The following is a 19265-nucleotide window of genomic DNA, read 5'->3' on the forward strand; positions in this document are numbered from 1 at the left end:
GCTGACGCACAGAGCAGGTTAGGAAGTCCTCATTTAGTAAAACTGGAGCAATCATCTGTTCGCTCGCTCACATCTCCTCCAGTTAGGCAGTGGTGTGAACTTTGACAGCTGTGCTCTTTAATGTTGCTATGGTTAAAAGTTGGTTAGCAGATGAACTTTGAATGGTGATTAAACTCGACAATTAAACTTGTTTTATATGTCTTTATTGGCTCTCAACATTACAAAAACTCGTTACATCTTCTGTATTACTGTATTTGTCGAAATCTCTGGAGCCTTTTTCTTCCTTCTGCTTCATACGAGACAGGAAGAACGGTGGAGCGTTTCTTTGTGTTTTCAGTGTAACTTCAGCTTCATCATCACAGCAGTAAAAACCCTGTGGAAGCTACATCCACACAGCGCTTACTGACATGGTGACACCTGGGAAGTTTTCAGATGCTTTCTGAGGAGCCGGATGATTTAGAAAAGCAATATAATATAAAAACAAAACAGAAAAGAGCCAGAAAGATCACCAAAGTACAAGTATCAGTGACCGAGAACAACCAAATTAGTCCATGAAAAGATTTACCATCACAGTTTGGACGCCCCTCTGACCAGTCAGTCAGCTTGACTGAAGTAACCCGTGTTTGACCCTGAGTTTGGAGAGACGGATGGACGCGGAGGAGACGAGTGGAAGACGAGCACGGAAGGAGTGGGAAAGTTTACCTTTCTCACCCTCCGCTGAGAGCTGGGAGGGAGGGATGGAGGGAGGAGGAGGATATTGGAACGACAGGAGAGACGGCGGAACAATGAGAGGAGGAAGAGGAGGGAGGACGGACGGGAGGGCAGGGAGGACAGGGACACAACAGATGAACGGATCAGAAAATGAATAGAGGAGATAGCAGAAGAGAGAGCAAATATTATGAGACTACCTACTGTCCACACACACACACACACACACACACACACACACACACACACACACACACACACACACACACATACACACACACACACACACACACGTCCAGCTGTGACCAGACTGTGTTTCCCTCCAGTAAACATCATATCCAGCCTCTTGGTGTCCTGGCAACAGATATCTTGACAACCTGATGGGAAAGCATCTTTAATATTGGTGAATGTGGGTGTGTGTGGGCATGAGAGAGAGAGAGAGAGAGAGAGAGAGAGAGAGAGAGAGAGAGAGAGAGAGAGAGAGAGAGCTGTCTTATACATGTGTGCTGTAAATACTCATTAATAATTAGGTTCATTAGTGTTTGGTTTTATACATCACATAAGCAAACAGTTAAGATCCTTCCACTGGATTATTACTGCAGTGATCAAGTAACAAGTAACAAGTTATTGAACTCAGTGAGCAGCTTTTTCATTTCTTAAACAACCATGTCAGAAGACAAATCCTGTGATCAAGGAAAAGATGTGACTCTGTTTCAGAAGGATCAAATTATTGGCCTGCATCAAGCAAAGAAAACAACTAAGGAGATTGATGAAACTACTGAAACTGGGTTAAGAACTGTCCAACACATGATTAAAACCTGGAAGATTAGTGGTGAAACATCATCTTCATCAGAAAAAAATCTTGGATGATCATGTTCAGAGATCACTGAAACATTTGGTGAAATCAAATCATAAAAAATCGACAGTAGAACTCATGTCTATGTTAAATAGTGAAAGTAAGAACATTTCCAGACACAATGTGAAGAGAACTAAAGGGATTGGGACTAAACAGCTGTGTAGCCTTAAGAAAAACCACTCGTCAGTGAGGCTAATCAGAAAAAAAGGTTTTAGTTTATTAGGGAGCATAAAGATTGGACTCTGGAGGAATGGAAAAAGGTCATGTGGTCTGATGAGTCCAGATTTACCCCTGAGTGATGGGGGCATCAGGGTAAGAAGAGAGGTGGATGAAGTGATGCTCCCATCATGCCTAGTGCCTACTGTACAAGCCTGTGGGGGCAGAGTTATGATCTGGGGTTGCTTCAGTTGCTCAGGTCGAGGTTGAGCAACGTTATGAGCCCAAAAAATTAACCTGAATACAGAATGATCAGGTTTTTACATCATGTATGTATGATGTATGTTTTTTGTTTTATTGTCTTTTTTTCTCCACATTGTTACTTTATCATATTTCACTTTTTTTGTTTATTCTTGCAAGAAAATTGTGGTGATTTTGTATATTTTAGCTGTACTCTACATGTAAAATCCCTTTACTCTGTCTGATACCGAGGGGTGGAAGTAACTGATTACAAATATTTTTTGGGGATACTTGGACTGGAGTAGATTTTCAAGACTATACTTTTACTCGAACTTAAGTATGCATTACACTATGTAATCTATTTAGTTACTTTCTAAACCATAGTTGAGTACTGAGTACAATTTGAATTAATATCCAAACCTTTTATCTGCATGTTAGTAGCCAATAAGGTGATCTGATCACAAACTGGACGATGGAAACAATGACAATGAAAACTAAACAACGCTGCTTATATTAATGATTATTTAATTAATATTCATGGAAGTCAGTCATTGCACCTCATTTGACATTGTTTTGTCTGCAGAGCCTTTTGTTAAATAAGGAAACTTCGAGTTAAAATGAAAAATTGGAAAATGAGAAAAAAATGCGTTTTATATCTTATGAATTATTAATGATTAATTGTTTGGTTACATTTTCAACTATTGCTGAGAAACATGGACAAAATTTTCAACCCTAGTTTGTAGAGGCGACTGTGACCACTGAGCAGAACAGACAGAAAGGTGGAGATAATTCAGACTGAAGATTTGGAGAAACCGAACCCCCTTTCAGTTCGCATTAAACATCATCACTTAAAAGTAACTCATATTCTGACTAACATGGCTGTTTTCAAAGACTCCAGATGTGTGTATGTGGTGCCCATGCATCAGTATGTAGTTGTTCAAGTGGGAATCTCAAATATGTTACAAGTACTGGTGCAGTTACTGGCGTAACAGTAAACATGGTTTAATACCACAGTTTCCAAGGGGAAAACCAGCTGTATGAACTTTCTGAGACTTCAGATTTGCTTGAGATGGCGTATCCATCACATCTTACTTTACTTTTGTCAGTGCTGCTGTGTGTTTTTGTTCCATTAAATTGTTGACTCAGACAGTGAATCTTTGAAAGCACGTTCTACGAAGCTGCCAGCTGTGTTTCCTGAAAAGACGGGCTCAGACTTTGAAACCACATAACTGTCGCGTTGGCAGCGGCGTTTGTTAGCTGAGCTATGTTTTGTTCTGTTTTTTTGTGCCGCAGTTACAAACAGAACTAAAATCCTTGAACAACATCACTGTCGCTCACATCCATGAATGGATATGAGGCTTACTGGAAGTGAACCGAGAGGGACAGACAGACAAAAATAAAGAATTAGTTTGGTTCACTGGGTTTGAGTACAACTGAACTTTCTCTCTTCCCCTGTCTCTTCCTATCAGGCCTCCTAGTCTGTCTCTGTCTCTATCACCATAACAATCTCTCTCTTCTGCTCCAACTCCTCTCATTGTCTTGCTGTTGTCTTATTTCTTCTCTTTTCTGACTCTTACTGTCTTACTCTTACTCTACTGTCTCCTACTGTTTGTCTTTCCCACCCTTTAATATTTCTCTGGTTGCTCAGCCCTGTTTCTTAAATCTGCGGACAAATAGCACGACTTTACACAGTATAAGGGATGAAACGATTACCAGTTTTGCAATGAATCACACAATCAAATTTTAATAATAATCATTAAAGCCGTGTTTGATTACCACGCTTTGAAGAACTCACAGTAATTACTGTTATCAGCAGTCTCCCAGATGCAGGCACAGCATGCAACATCGGCGAAAACACTGACATCACAAAGGACCTGAGAGAGGTTTTCACTAAAATGTGATGAAATGATTTCAGTGTGTGTATCAGTGCTTTTTGAACATTTTCAGTACTTGTTTATGTTAATTCTGATACCAGTGACAGTTTTGGCAATGATATGAAATTTCCATACTATTTCATCTCTATAGACAAATCCGATGATGTGTTCCGCCATTGCTGCGGTGGCACGTCGCGTCCGTCACTCTCAGTGTCCGCTGGTGTGGAACCCCAAACCCCATAGAGAACCCCAAATTTGCGAGACTCTGTGTCTGCTGGTGCTTGCTAACAGTGACAGATGAAGCTTCCATTTAGGATGGCGATATTGATGTATTTAAAATTTTACACAGTAGTTGGACGTTGGTTGTGACAGCCAGATAATGAAGAAGAGAAAAAATGGACCACCTCCACCACATTTGAGTGATGAAGTACTGTGTGATATATATTTAAAAATATATGAACACTTTTCATTATCATCATTTTTGATCAGTAGGACACATGGTGATCCTCTGTACACTCAGTGAATCTTTTGCAGTCTGTTTTTTTTTCTTTCCAAAGATTAAGTTTAACACTGTTGAAGCAGCCAAACTGCACTGGTTCTTCCTGACTTCCTAGACATTGTCGTCAAAAGTGACGTTACACGAAAAGTGATTGTAAAAGTAGAAAATTGTAAACTTCTTATGTTGGCTGGCATTCATTCAAGCTCATATTACAGGGAGACGCCACTGCAGCAATGGCAGCTTGTTAATGTCCGGTACTTTGCCAGATTCGTCTATACTGTACGTGCACATTGTGTGCGGTGCATTGGATAAGTTCAATTTTGCGTCCAGGTGATACACCAGGCCGTCCAAATAACTTCTGTCCAGAGCAGATGCGTCCAAGTGCCCCGCATAAAAAATGTCAGGTGACATGTATGAAAGTGTGCATATGGAGACAGTTGGGGTGAAACTAAAAGCTAATGTAGAATTGCTTTAATGGCACATGCACAATGAAACTGAACATACTTTATTGTAAAACCGGTCTTTTCCTAAACCTAACCTTTTTTTTTTTTTGCCTACGTCTAATTAAACTGCTATTGTTTCATGTCAACAACATGTGACCATGGATCTGCTGTCTGCTGTTCGTAAGCAGAAGTTAATGGGAACAACTGGATCATTACCTGCACGCAAACTGACTTTGGCATAAGCGATGCCGCAATTTGAATGTGTGCAAAGTCGTGTTATTTATATGCAAATGGAAGTACCCAGGTTGATTTGCTAGTTTTCTTAAAATCTCCCAACCAATCCACTTTCACTGCTTGGGGATGGATTTAAGCAAAGTAGCACAGACCTCTTTTCTGTCAGCCCAATCCTTCAGCCCCTCCTCTCGTACCCCAGGGTGTTTCCAGGATGGATATATGATCCCTTGATTGTTTTCTGGATCTGCTCACCACCTCTACTTGCTCCCTTCTTGATTTCTTGTTCTTCCCTGTATCACGCTCCCTTTCTTGTACCACACACATGTTCACTGTGTCTATCCTTCGACTCATCTTGTATTTGTCTGTTGTGTCACTCTGTAAATCCCTCATCACCTCTGTCACTGGTTGTTTGATGTCTCAGACACTGCTGAGCTTCATGCTTCGACAACACAGTGAAACCTTTGCTTTTAGCTCAGACCAGTGTCAAGTTTAGTTTAATTTAATTTTCTTTAGTGTGGTTTTGCCCAGCTGGATTTTATTTCAAGCTGTCTTGCTGCTTTTAACCGCTGACCTCTCTGTGATACTTCCTCTGGTTTGACCACACGGTGGAGACCTCTGGTTTACCACTGAACCTTTGACAGAAACAACTGTAACAGACAGAAAACTGAGTGCACAGATTGATTGGACACAGATCGGCTTCACAGACCCAGAGACCTGAATACTGGCTGCAGCCGCGGCAGCCTCCTTAAAAGACTGTGATGCTCAAGACGAACAGAAAATAGAATTGGTGGGTGGATCAAAATGGAGAGAAACTTTACTGTTTTTAGATCCCTCAGAATTAAACATGTTGCACAACTCGTCTCCGATATACTGTGCTTTAACCCCCAAGGGAGCCCTTATACGACCCCAAACTTCAGTATATTGTATGACAAGGGGCACCAGATTCTTAGATCTTTACCACAAGTAGGGCAAATTAAGTAAAGTTCGTTCTGAGGGTGGTGCCAGGAGAAAGGCCATAACCCTCTTTTAAAACAAAGGGTTTATTCTCTGTATGGCCATTTAAAGCTGGGCTTGGTAACGCTGGAGAAACCAGCATGAATAAGCTAGATTTTGAAAGGATCTAACTGAAAAAAAATCACACCCCCTCCCTCCAGGCTTCCCTGGTGACTTGTGGAGTCGCTAGCTGTATCTGTGTCTCATTTACATGAAAGAAAATAACTAATATTATCGCAATGAACGTAAACAAAAAAGAATGTTAGCATGCACAGCTGTCAAGTTAGCATGTTAGTGATGGGAAACTTTGGTTGCACTTTGCTATTCTTGCGCAACTTAGTTGGTTGGGTGTTAAAATTTTAAAACTTTCCAGGTGACCATCACCAGCCCATCCATCGGCGATTGACGATATCTTCGCCCCCCCCCCACCTCCTCCAGTCTTCTCAAGTCTCAGCTATGTCCAGTAAACAAAATAAACTCACAAAGTGTCAAGAAATTAAATACTAAACAATAGATTCCTCTGGTCGCCCAACCCTAGTGCAACTCAGCTCAATATAGCTGCAGCAGTGTATTTTCATAACCTTGTGAAACTCCAGTCATGTGTAATTACTGTCCAAGGCCCAGTTTGAATTTTAGGAAGAAATATGTACACTGTACAACGTGTCATCTTTTAGTCCAGCGTTTGGCTGCACTGTGTCAAAAAAGGATGAAATCCACAGTTTCAGGGCTCAAGCTGAGCTGTAAGCGAGCACCACTCCAGCCACCGCTTACTGAGGACTGACCGGAGGGTAATATGGTGTTAATAAATGCAATGAGGACTGAAAAAGCAGTTCATAAAGGACATATCATACCACACACTGGTTTCTGAAGATGTCAACAAATGAATAGTTTTACTTTTGCAATGGAACAAAGCTGGTACAGTTTAACTGGTTTGATAATATCTTTATTTTAGGTTTAGGATCTGCTGTATGTATTTAATTTGTTATCACAAAGACATTGTTTTGGGTCAGGATGTGAAATGGTACATATATTTTATCAGCTGTGTGGGTCTCTCAGTAAGTGGGTGTTTTCCCGTCTGTCAGACTCTCTGGTTTGACCCTGACGTTAATGGAGTGTGTCTGAGGTCCTCCAGGGTAGCCAGAGATGATGAACACCCCCCTCTGTGGTTTATCTAACACACAACACACACACACACACACACACACACACACACACACACACACACACACACACACACACACACAGAATCGTTATCCCTTTACTTTGCTTTTATCAGTTCTCTGGCTAGATACACAAATTTGATAATTTCAGAAAATTCAAAGACCACAAAAATTAGATTTGTATTTCAACTCCGCTGCTCTTTCCTTCTTTTTTTCCTACACTGTCTGTCTGTATCTGTCTTTCTGCTTGGCCGGCCTTCTCCAGCACATGTGACCATGTCTGGAGGCTGAGCATTTTGGTTGATTCCCTGCAGACTGAGGGGAAAAAACAACATTAAGATAAAGAGGAAACAGTGTTTAGATCGGTATGAAACCAGCTAGTAATGGCCTGAACGTCACCACACTGATACACTGATAGCAGATGAAGATGATGAATCTTCAGGGCGGCTCAGTGTTATATTTAGATCCAAAACATTAAATGTTTACAATGCTGTTACTACATACTCAGATGTTTTGTCTGTTGAGTATGAATGAAACTGATCACCAGTGATGATGAAGAAATGATGAAATTATAAACTGAAGCAATGTGGAACATGTTTTAGTGCGATGACTGTTTTCATCTTTTTCAAATGTTGTTACCTCTTTCTCCTCAGATTATAGAGACCAGATAGATAAAATATGTGCAACTTAAGCGTTCGCAAAGAGTGTTGTATGTGTGGACACATGCACAAACTGTAAAACATGTTGAAATCAGTCAACTTCAACATGAAATCTGAGTCTAACAGCAAGTTTCTCTCTTTGTTTCCTTGTGTTTCAGGGACCTCAGTGAAAACTTCATCCAAGCCATCCCAAGGAGAGCCTTCAGAGGAGCCACAGACCTCAAAAACCTGTGTGTGAACGTATACAAACACACACACACACACACACACACACATTTGTGTCACTATCCCCGTCTGCTTCTATAAGAAAACTATGAACACACAATCGAATATATCTTCTGTTGTATATCAACTTCTTGCAGACAGATTTATGTTGGATTTATATTCTGGCATGCTTGAAGTCAATCAGTCAGTACTGAAGTCACAGTTAATCTCACCTCCAAAACTCACTCAAACCACCAAAACACTCCATATATCTCAAAATAAACTCATTCCACGATAACACTGCCAACATTTGTCACTCAGAACGCAAATAACGGCGCAATGATTATATCATAACTAATGATTTTTCACAGAAATCTGTGTAAAAATGACACCTTTTAACTTCATTATCTGCTCTCATCTGTTACTTTTCTCTGTATCTGTACATACAGTTCTTTCAGACATTCAGCCTTTCTTTCGAAGGGTACAGTATTTAACTGCATCATCCTAATTTTATGTTTCTCTGGGACTTGTTTTGCTGACCACATTCACATTCCCAAAAAACGATATTGTCTGCCAGCATCCCGTCCTGAATTTCCCGCAGTTCTATTGTATTGTTACCAATTAACATGTCAACAATGGCATTATCTTCCTCCTGTGGGAGGCGACCTTTGGATCCTACTGTGAAACACAAAACCAACAAGATATATTTAAATCGTCAGTGCATGTAAAAATGTAGACATACTGTACTGTACTGTACTGTACTATTCATATGTACGTCATTCTGGTGTTGTGTTCTTTCCATTAACAGTCAGCTGGATAAAAACCATATCAGCTGTATAGAGGAGGGGGCGTTTAGAGCTCTGCGATCTCTGGAGGTTCTGTGAGTATCCTGATGAATCGCTTTAAAGTATTTCAGATGCACATTGTTTGGCAGTAGGCTCAGTTGGTATCAATGTATTGTGGTATTTAGAAATCCCAAAGGCATGATTTTCACTAGAGTTCTCTGAAACATAGACGTTGCTGGGTTTTTTTTAATTGATGGAAAATATAAAATTAAATTAATTTATTACACTATGGAACTTAACCAACAGAAGACTTATTTGAAGGTAGAAAGGAAATAATTGGCTTGTCATTTCTGCTCTATGTCTCCTTGCTAATTAACTGAATTTAATTGAACTCCATATAGATGAAAATATTGCACATATGACTTTATTTTGACATGATGTCTGACAACTATGAAAGCAGTCTATTATTCACATGATACATCTGCAAAACTTCTCTGTTCAGCTAATTGACAAGGATCATTGGGTCCTTTAGCAAGAATCTGTGAAATAATGGTGCTTATATCTTATGTATTCATTAATCTATTGGCCTTAAAGTGATTAAACCCAGAAAGACTTGTCGAGGATGGCTAATTACATGTTAGACACGAAGCATTCTGAGCTATAGAAGCTACAATGACTTCTTTCACCAGCTTTTAATAACTTGTTTCTTTATGTAAATACCGTCATTTATACTTTATACCCTGGTGAAATGTCAGGAAGGTATGAAGGTATGAAAAAATAGATACCGCCTGAGCTTCTTTGGCATCTCTGTGGGCATCAGCACAGTCAGTCCTCAACTGTGTGTTTTGGATGGATGGATAAAATAGATTGCAGTCACTTATATTAGCCGAGTATCTGTCTGAGACTATGAATTGCTGCCAACCCTTTTTTCTCTTTTCTTCCTCTCATCCTCACTCTCTGCTCCCCTCTCTCCCGTGTCTCGCTCTGTCTCACCTGTCCTTCACCTCGTCTTCTCCTCGCACACCGTTTCTTTCTCCTTTTGTCTCTGTAATCGTTTCCTCCTCACCTCCTTGCTCCCTCTGTAACATCCACTCCTCTCTGCCTCCTCCTCCCTTTCCATTGTGATTGTTTCCTTCTTCTTTCTTTCTGCCTGTTTCTCTGTCCTTCTCTCTCCCAGGACACTGAACAACAACAACATCAGCAGTATTCCAGTCTCGAGTTTCAACCACATGCCGAAACTCCGCACCTTGTGAGTCACATCAATTCACTATATTACCCAAAATGGCACAGTCAGATTCTTAAAGCACTATTTTTTTTTATCTTTCTTTGCTTCTCTCCATTCTTTCCACCTTATTTCCTCTCTACTCCCAGTCGTCTGCACTCTAACTCTCTGCGTTGTGACTGTCACCTGGCCTGGTTGTCTCCGTGGCTGCGGCAGCGGGCGGCTTTAGGCCTCTACACTCAGTGCAGCTCTCCTCCCTCCCTGAGGGGCCTCAACCTCGCCGAGCTGCGCAAGAGCGACTTCGCCTGCTCAGGTGCGACATCGGCCCGGCGACACAACGCGCTCAGATGCAAGTGTGTGATGATGGAGTTGAAGTCGTAACTGTTTGGTTTGTTTGTTTCTTTGCAGGCCACGGCGGCAGTGCCTTCGTTCAGCCGTGCAGCCTGGCGTCCGGCTCCTGTCCTCCCATGTGTTCCTGCAGCAACAACATCGTGGACTGTCGGGGGCGGGGCCTCACTGCAATCCCCGCCCACCTGCCTGAGGCCATGACTGAGATGTGAGTATCATAATAAAAATAAAATAAAAAACAATAAAATACAATTCATTGTTGTGGGATAGAATTTTCATCTTGTTATCCCAGTATGAGTTTCGAACGATTGCTCATTCCCAGTTTTAATATACTGGAATAAGAGCTCTGCAAAGTACAGCGTTAATACAGTATATAAGTGTAAAGCTACTTCACATTTCTTCATTCTTTCTTTTTAGCCTTGAAGGGGAATTCGTCAGGTTTCACGTGGTTTTCCAGTCAGTGTTGACTGTAAATATAGTCAACTGAAGCAATAAATTCCTCAGTGTGAGCTAAAGTGACCAAGAAGAGTTCTTCTGCTGCACAATCTGTTCTTCTTCCTGCATTCAGTGATGTCACAGTGATGTCACAGTGATGTTACAGTGATGTAGTTGGTTTTAGGGAAGAATTATTTCATTGTCTCTGCATTTTCCTCATCTAACGTTATGTTTTGGCCAGCAAAGTACAGCTACAGGCTACGGTGGTGATAACACCATAACAAGGGTATGGGAGTCACAGGGGTCACCCGCAATGCATCCTGGTACATGTATGCAGCACTGAGGAATTAATTGCTCCCACTGATGACACCTTCCATCAATACTGACCTGACATCCACATTAAAAGTGCCTGTTTTTCCCTTTAATATACTCGATATTGAAGCCTGCTTTGATTTCTGCCATTCACAGTGTTTTTTTTAATATTCTGAGTAATGTTTGTTTGTAAAAAAAAACAGAAAACTGCTGTACCTTTAATTTGATTGTCCCAAGAATTCTGTACAAGATACTTTAGAATATTGCAGATCTGCCGACTCTGGATGCTGATTTTAACTCAACAGTAGGGAAGAGCTACAAACACGAGATATCTAAATATTTAGGATGAAAAATCACAAAGGACAAGCATCACCCACATTTTTCCAAATTCAATCATATATATTTTACATGTCCTATAAGATATTAAGCATCTTAAGTGTCACCTTGAATGACAGTCATGCTATAATAGTTGACAGGAGAACTGAGCTTTGCATTAATGTTGAATGTAGACAAATGTTTTAGTGGTTTGAATGGAAAATACAGAATTCCAGCTGGCAGCTGTGCTGTGGTATGTAACCACCTACAGGAGGCAAATTATTAATGTCTGTCTCTCCGTCTCTCTCTGTCTGTCTCTGTCTTTCCAGTCGTTTGGAGCAGAATGGCATCAAGTCGGTTCCTCCAGGCGCCTTCACCTCCTACAAGAAGCTCCGTCGAATGTGAGTCCTCCGAAGGCTCATAAATATCAGTTTAGGTTCAAGGAACATTTTGAATGAACGTCACTTATTTTCCCCCATCGTTGACCTTTTAGCGTAAGACAGCAGTGAGAGAAGCCTTAGCCTGGTTGAGACTCCGAAAATACAGGAGGGTAAAAATCCAATCTGGCCAGGGAATTCCTCGGGAGAAGGAACTGGGAAGAAGGATGAAAAAAATGTGTGATGGGAAAGCAAATTTGAGCCTTCCTTAATTTAGAAATTCAAAGACAAAACACTTTTAAAATTGCAGTTGAGTATCTGTAGACTTTAAGGGTAATTTTAAACATACGCCTTATTTTTACAATCCCAGTTCCAAAAAAGCTGAGAATGCAATGATCTGCAGATACTTTTCGACCTATATTAAATTGGATAAAGTACAAAGACAGTATATCTAATATTCAAACTGATTAACTTTATTATTTTTTTGTAATTATAAAATCATTCTGAATGTGATGCCTGCAACATGTTCCAAAAAAGTTTGCACATACATCATCTTTTCTTTTAATAACACTCGGGAACTGAGGACACTGGACATTGTTGACGTTTTGGACTGAGGCGAGGACTGCAGGCAGGACAGTCCAGTGCCTGAACTCTTTTACTATAAAACCACGCTGTGTTACAACACATGCAGAATTCGTCTCGGCATTGCCTCGCTGAAATAATCCTGGGTGTCTCCGATAAAGACACCTTGGATGGCAGCATGTGTTGCTCTGAAACCTGCATGTACCTTTCAGCATTAATTCACGAACAAGCAAACTGATCAAGCCAATGGTAAACCAGCAGCTGTGTGTTCTGCGAAGTAAAATTGCTGTTTTTGTGTGGTGGCTTTGAGGAGACGATGGGATCCTTTCCATAATGCTGTCAGACACTTCTAACAAAAGCACTTTAACTGAACGTACTTCGACAGGCGAGCTCGCCACCAAGGACACTGCAGCCTGTTTCGATGCTGCTGGCTGCACCAACTCTAGAACCTTTTGCATCCATTAGACCCCAAAACATGTAAAAAATAGGACTCATTTATAAAAATAAAAAGCTATATAGTTATATAGTATATATAGTTATAGTTATAAAAAGACCTTTATATTCGTTTGTCCCAACTGCTTCACATTTTGTGATTAGAATGCAAATCCATCCGTTCTTAATAAGTGAGAAATTCAATTTTCATAGAAGGTTTAATCATTTCAGCTCTGATTGACATTAGTGAACTTCAGTTTACATACCATAGTTTAAGGCCCACCTAGGCCACTTCCTAAAAAAATAATTATACAGATTTATGCTCATGAATACTCTCAAATTAGGTTTGAATTTTTGACATTAAGATACATTTATTTAAGGCTGTTTTTCACTCAAGACGTTTAAACATCAGCACTGTAATATTTCCTACAGCTTTGATGATTTGCAGCATAATTATAGTTACTGTGACATCAGGTGATTAAATATACATTTGTCTTCACGGGAGGTAGTTTGACAGTCAGCTAAACTAACAGCATCTAGCCAGAGAAGCTGCGGTTTTTACGACTCCACCCCTTGAGTTTCATCTCAACCAATGAGACCGCAGTGTGTCTGCCTCCAGAGGGCAATGCCTCCGAGACGATCTTCGTGTTTAAACTGATCTGCCAGCTGGATCGCTCTCTTCTTCCTCTGTCTCCACTGATCACCGAGCTGTGGTTTTCCTGTTCGACATAACAAAACAGCCCCAGTGGATTTTCAGCGTGGAGGAGCACTTGATTTATGTCAGGCGGCAAACAGATACAGTCCCCGTCAGAGGCCTTTTAAGGGTCTCGCATGATGAATGAAGCGCATACCTCTGTGATCTGCTGAATGTTTTTTTAGAAAATGCACATTTGACCACAATAATAATGTTTATAGCTTCGTAGAATCGTACCCCGTTTGAGTTTTATTTCTTTCTTATTTACTTTTCTTTGTGGCTTTTGTTCGGTCCACTCTCACCACTTCTTTCTTTCTCTTTTCCTTTGCCCATTTCCATCCTCAGTTATTCTCTCCTTCCATCTTTGTCTCTCTGTGGTTTTCTCTTTTTCTCTTTTCCTCTCGATCTCGTCCTTGTCTCCCCCCCCTCGTCCTCTTACATCATCACTGTGAGACCGTCCCAAGCCCTAAGAGGGGGGTTGATTACATTACCAGGCTGGTTTAAGTGGTTTGTCTTAAAATTTATTATGACAGTTGAGCGACTGACATGTGGCAGCAGAACAAGGATTTTATAATCTGACATGCTGTGGTTTGGCCAACCAGACCAAATCAGAGATGTAAAACCTTACAGTCGGCCAGCGGAGCAGCTCTCGCTCTCTTCGAGTCTGTCTTTCATATAAAATGTTTGTGTCAGGCTCACTTACAGTCCAGTTATCCCATGAAGGGAGGGTTTCTCCACTTTATAAATGGTTTTTATTTGATTCAATTTGATTTGAGGATTAGAAAAACGAAAAATAAAACCATTCATGTATGTTTGACCCTAGAGAACGGCACATGGAAATGTTATATAAAGAGAGAAATGCTTCACTAAACATTTTCTGTCTAACTTTCAATCCTAATATTTTTTGACAAAATACAAAAATACAATGGCCTTTACCACAACACACAAACATTTAAAGGGAGAGTTCACCCCAAAATCAAAAACACACATCTTTCTTCTTACCTGTAGTGCCATTTATCAATCTAGATCATTTTGATATAAGTCGCTGAGTTTTGGAGATACCTGCTACAGAGATGTCTGCCTTCTTTTCAGTGGTGCTCAAAGCAGCAAAAAAAAAAAAAAAAAAAAAAAAAAAAGAGGTCAAGCAAGGAGAACTCCATTCACGTTTACACCCCGCACTGCAAGAACCTCTTGTCCGTGAGTAGATGCACCCTTCCTTCTGCATGGTAATATGGTTGGTGGGTATAGTTCAATAGCAAGAAAGCACAAGCCGAGTGCTGTCTACTTCCATTATATTGGACAGAAGGCGGACATCTCTACAGCCGATATCTCCGAAACATGGCAGCTCACACCAAACTATCTGGGCAAGGCAAGTTTATCAATATAGCACTATTCAGACTCAAGGCAATTCAAAGTATTTTACAAGGGGATAGAAATACGTTAAAAGTAAGACATTAAAGGATCTATATGTAGCGAGTACGTGTGCCGTAACCTAATAAATCAGAGGTGAATTTGGACCAGAGTGCTTTATAAACTAGTAATAGGATTGTAAAATCTGTCCTTTGACGCACAGAAAGCCAGTGCAGTGATTCAGGGACTAGTTTAATGTGCTCCACTTCGTTCTGGATGAGCTGAAGTCGATTTTTTTTTACTCAGACTTTTGAAGATGCCATTACAGTAGTCCAGCCTGCTGAGTTTTCCTGTATCTTGTTTAGACAGAAGTCTTGTCAGCTTTGCTTTTACAGTGGTAGCAGGCTGATTTGGGCATCGTCCCTATGTGGCTGTTGAAATGTCCAAATGAAAGGTCCAAGTCCAAAGATTTCTCACTTGATTTGTAGATTATAGTGCAATGGATGTGAGGTGAGCAATGATTTTTTAATTTAGATGGATAAATAGCACTGCAGGTAGGAGGAAAAATATGTATTTTTGATTTTGGGGTAAACTTTTGTTTAAGATAAAGCTATAAAACAGTCAAGTAAATAAAATTAAATTGAGAAATTATTAAAGAATGACAAACACTGATGAAAGCAAACATTCATAAGCCAAGTTAGTAAAATATGAATTTGTAAAGTAAAAAAAATCACAACAATTCAACAATACTCAGCAAAGGGTCCACTGGAGCCTTAATGCTTCAAGAGCACATCTTATAAAAAAGCTGAAGCTCTTATTGGGATTTTGCTACAGAAACAAGTCTTGCTTTAATTTTTCTGTGGGGAATCTAACTTTTTACCTGTTATTGATCATGGAGACGTGTTGTATATGAATATCTCTGCTCTTTGTCTTTTGAAAGCTCTGGTGTGAACTCTTGAGTCCAGGTTGTCTGTGTGAAAGTGTTAGTCTGTTAATTACTTTTACTGTTGAAACTGTGTTGCTGCTATCTTCCCCAGGTCACCCTTGAAAAAATAGATCCTTTATTTCAGTGGGACCAACCTGGTTAAATAAAGAAGTTCAAGTACAGTCAGGAAAGTTTTAAACAAAGCAGGAACGATATTCTGTAGTGGACAAGACAGGTATTAATGAATAATGGTTTCCAGACTTTTTGAAGAGTAATGCTATAATCTTAGAGATGTCACTAAGCTGATTGAAAGAAGAGGGAACTACTGACTGAATTTGTTTATTTAAGCTGAAATTGTAATCAAGGATAAAACCATGATTCCTGTTGTGATTGGCTGCAGAGCGTGAGGAAAGCGGCGTAGGCTGCAGCTTTTGAAGACCCTTGAAATGAGTCTTCACCTTCACATCAGAACAAAGATGGAGCGTTTAGTGGTTCTTTAAAAGTTCAGAGAACGTGTGTCCAGCTGTTGTTGTGACTAAAGTCTGTGTGTGGTTTCATGCGTGCATTTCATTCCCAGAGATCTAAGCAACAACCAGATATCCGAGATCGCTCCTGATGCCTTCCACGGCCTCCGAGCTCTCAACTCCCTGTGAGTAACACACAGATTGTCTCAGCGTGTGTGTATGTGTGTGTCCTCTACCAGTATGTGTTTACATATGTCTGTATTATGCCTGTCTATACCTCCATATGTTTGCACCGCATGCGTGTGTTTGTGCGTCTGTTGGTCTGAATAATTTAAAAGTGGCGCCTGCTCTCCGTAAACAGAGATTCCTTATGAAATATCAGGACTCAAACAATCACAGCGGGTGGCCTGCGGGTCTGTGTGCGTATGAGAGTGTGTGTCCGTACAGTGTGCTTACACTTTTTGTGTCTGTAGTCTGGCATTAATGTCCTCTGTTTGTGGACTGTGTGTGAATCTGTTTCTGCGTGGAAATATGTGCCATCTTACAGAAGAAGAGCTTTTCTGTCAAAGTCATAATAAAACATAATATTGACTAATAACAGACTGAAGTGTTATGTGTGAATGCAGGTTCTGCTAAGGAAGAACATCTCTTCTGTTTGTGCAGGGTTCTGTACGGTAATAAGATCACTGAGCTGCCCAGCGGAGTGTTCGATGGCCTGGCCTCTCTGGAGCTGCTGTAAGTCCAAACCACAACATGCATATATTTGTCTGAACTGTCATTTAAACTGAATGTGTTTTACACAAAAGGAATTTCAGGTGTCAAATGGTTCCAACGTGCAAATAATTTGTCAGATTGTTGGATTGGAAACTTACGTGTCTCTGCACAATTTTTTGCCAAGTCAAAAACTGGGCTTACGAGAAGGTCTGGGTGTCGTTCAGAAATTTTTGATGCCAATTTTATTAAATCCATTTTCACAAAAAGGAAATTACATTGCACATTACAGAACAAATCTTTAGTTTTATTTTTCAGCTCCTTGGAATTTTAGACACACCAAACAGTTTCATAGCACAAAATATATGTTATGTTTTTGGGTTTTTATTCTCGTAAGAACTAAGTTAAGTTAAGACAAGATTATGTTTGCTAAACTTTACCTGCTAATATCCCGTCTTCAGTATCCTTAGATGAGGGGGAATCTGGCAGTGGAGGTTTTGAAGGAGGCTCTGTAACGTTAGGCGCTCTTGAATGCTGACAGGAAAACGACTGAGGTCCTTTCTTCATGCAGACAAACACGGAGCAGCTTTCCAGTCTTAAATTTATTCCATGCATGTTCAAGTGTTTCATTAAATTTGTCGTTTTGCCTGTCTTGGCTACAGTGTCATTTTTGCATGTATTTCATTGCGCGCTGTTGGCATCGAGCCTGATAAAATAGAGACACACTCCTGACCTCTTCTTAAACCTCTTTTACTCCAGACAAAAAACCCACTAACATCTGGCTTTTGTCTTCAGCGGGAAAGGGTACAATCAGCATTCAATCCTGGGTCAAGTGACTAGGGCTGCAACTAATGATTATATTCATTATTGATTAATATGTCGATTATTTTCTCAATTCATCAATTAGATAAAGATGACATCCTCAAATGTCTTGTTTTGTCCACCACCCAAAGATATTCAATTTCCTGTCATAAACTACCACATTTAAGAAGCTGAAATCATTTTAATTGACATCAGTTAATCGTTGCAGCTCCACAAATGACTCTGCAGTAGTTAGAAGTTTTTATGGACTCCAGCCCTGATCAGCAAAGAGGGAAACATGACACCTGGGGTGAAACACTAATTTTGCCACCTGATGCAGTGAAGGCTTGTCACCTCTGTTGGAAACTTCTTTGACTCTTTTGTCCCTTTTACATCCACATGTGCTGCTTGGCTTCGCTCAGTTTGACTCTCCGCTCAGCACATCGGAGCTTGTACGTGCTTAAAAGTGTGCATTTACTGATGATGCGCTCACCTTATGTCAAACGTCTCCACAATAAAAGTCCCCTGTTATTTTGTTGTCTAAAAGCTGTCATTATGAAGCAGCAAAATCCATAAATATTGAGTTTTCATGGACAGTAACAAAGCAATGACTCAGGTCCGGCTGAAAGCGAACCTGGAACATAAAAAAAAAGTAGACATCTGACAGTACAAACAGCGACGCTGGAGAGAAACTAAACTTCCACACACAGAGATTCAGTTAGAAGCTACAAAAGTACAGAGAATTGAACACACAGACAGTTTTAAACACATTTTTCTCTCTGCTTTCCTGCACAGATGTGAGTTGAGTCTCAGCTCTGACACATCAGAGATAAAAAAGAAAGGAAGTTTCACCTACTGGCAATCAGAAAGGATGTTTTATCAGGTTGACTGCATTAAGAAAAACCCACATATATCTGCCTCTAAAAATACAACAACACACATGCATGACCGCCATCAATGGGCATAACGTAGTGTTTCTCCTGCATGTCTCTACAACATGCAACGTTAGACAACTAATCACCCGCATTATTAGATTTTGGAACAAGCACGCTGAATGCTTATTGGCTCACTGACGCTGATGAGAGATACAACTTATCGAAATTTGGCTCTGAGTGCCTTGAAATCCAATACCCAGCCCCGCTAATGAGATGTTATCAAGTTCAATATGCTGATTAAAAAAGAAGAAAGGTCCAAGGCACTCCTCTGGCAGAGAGTTAAAAATCATTTTTCCAACTGGCTGTTTCATGGTGAAAATATAAAAACGAAGACACTGTTTGGTGGTGTAACCCTCAGCACACAGTTTCACCTTTAGTAGATACAAGATGGTGATGAAACACCTGGAAAAGAAGCCAATGAACGTACAGGTGACAAATGCAAAGATGTTGTTTTGTGTTCATCAGGTTGCTGAATGCCAATAAGATCCACTGCATCAGAGCCTCGGTGTTTAAAGATCTGGAGAACTTGGCTCTGCTGTCTCTTTATGACA

At 40.3% G+C, this 19265-nt stretch overlaps 1 protein-coding gene across 1 annotated transcript in view; it reads left to right on the forward strand.

The window, feature by feature from the left end:
• The window catches only part of slit1b (slit homolog 1b (Drosophila)), a 97205-nt gene that overhangs the window by 41268 nt on the left and 36672 nt on the right, over nucleotides 1-19265 (forward strand). Inside the window, exons 5-13 of the mRNA XM_084714730.1 lie at nucleotides 7981-8052; nucleotides 8835-8906; nucleotides 9989-10060; nucleotides 10183-10346; nucleotides 10442-10589; nucleotides 11773-11844; nucleotides 16381-16452; nucleotides 16931-17002; nucleotides 19180-19265. The exon at nucleotides 19180-19265 is cut by the window's right edge and continues 58 nt beyond it. Of these exons, the coding sequence (XP_084570856.1) occupies nucleotides 7981-8052; nucleotides 8835-8906; nucleotides 9989-10060; nucleotides 10183-10346; nucleotides 10442-10589; nucleotides 11773-11844; nucleotides 16381-16452; nucleotides 16931-17002; nucleotides 19180-19265 (830 nt within the window). The remainder of the gene's footprint in view (nucleotides 1-7980; nucleotides 8053-8834; nucleotides 8907-9988; nucleotides 10061-10182; nucleotides 10347-10441; nucleotides 10590-11772; nucleotides 11845-16380; nucleotides 16453-16930; nucleotides 17003-19179) is intronic.

The sequence above is a fragment of the Lutjanus erythropterus genome, chromosome 3 (assembly GCF_056507025.1).
Source record: "Lutjanus erythropterus isolate fLutEry1 chromosome 3, fLutEry1.hap2, whole genome shotgun sequence".
NCBI lineage: Eukaryota > Metazoa > Chordata > Actinopteri > Lutjaniformes > Lutjanidae > Lutjanus > Lutjanus erythropterus.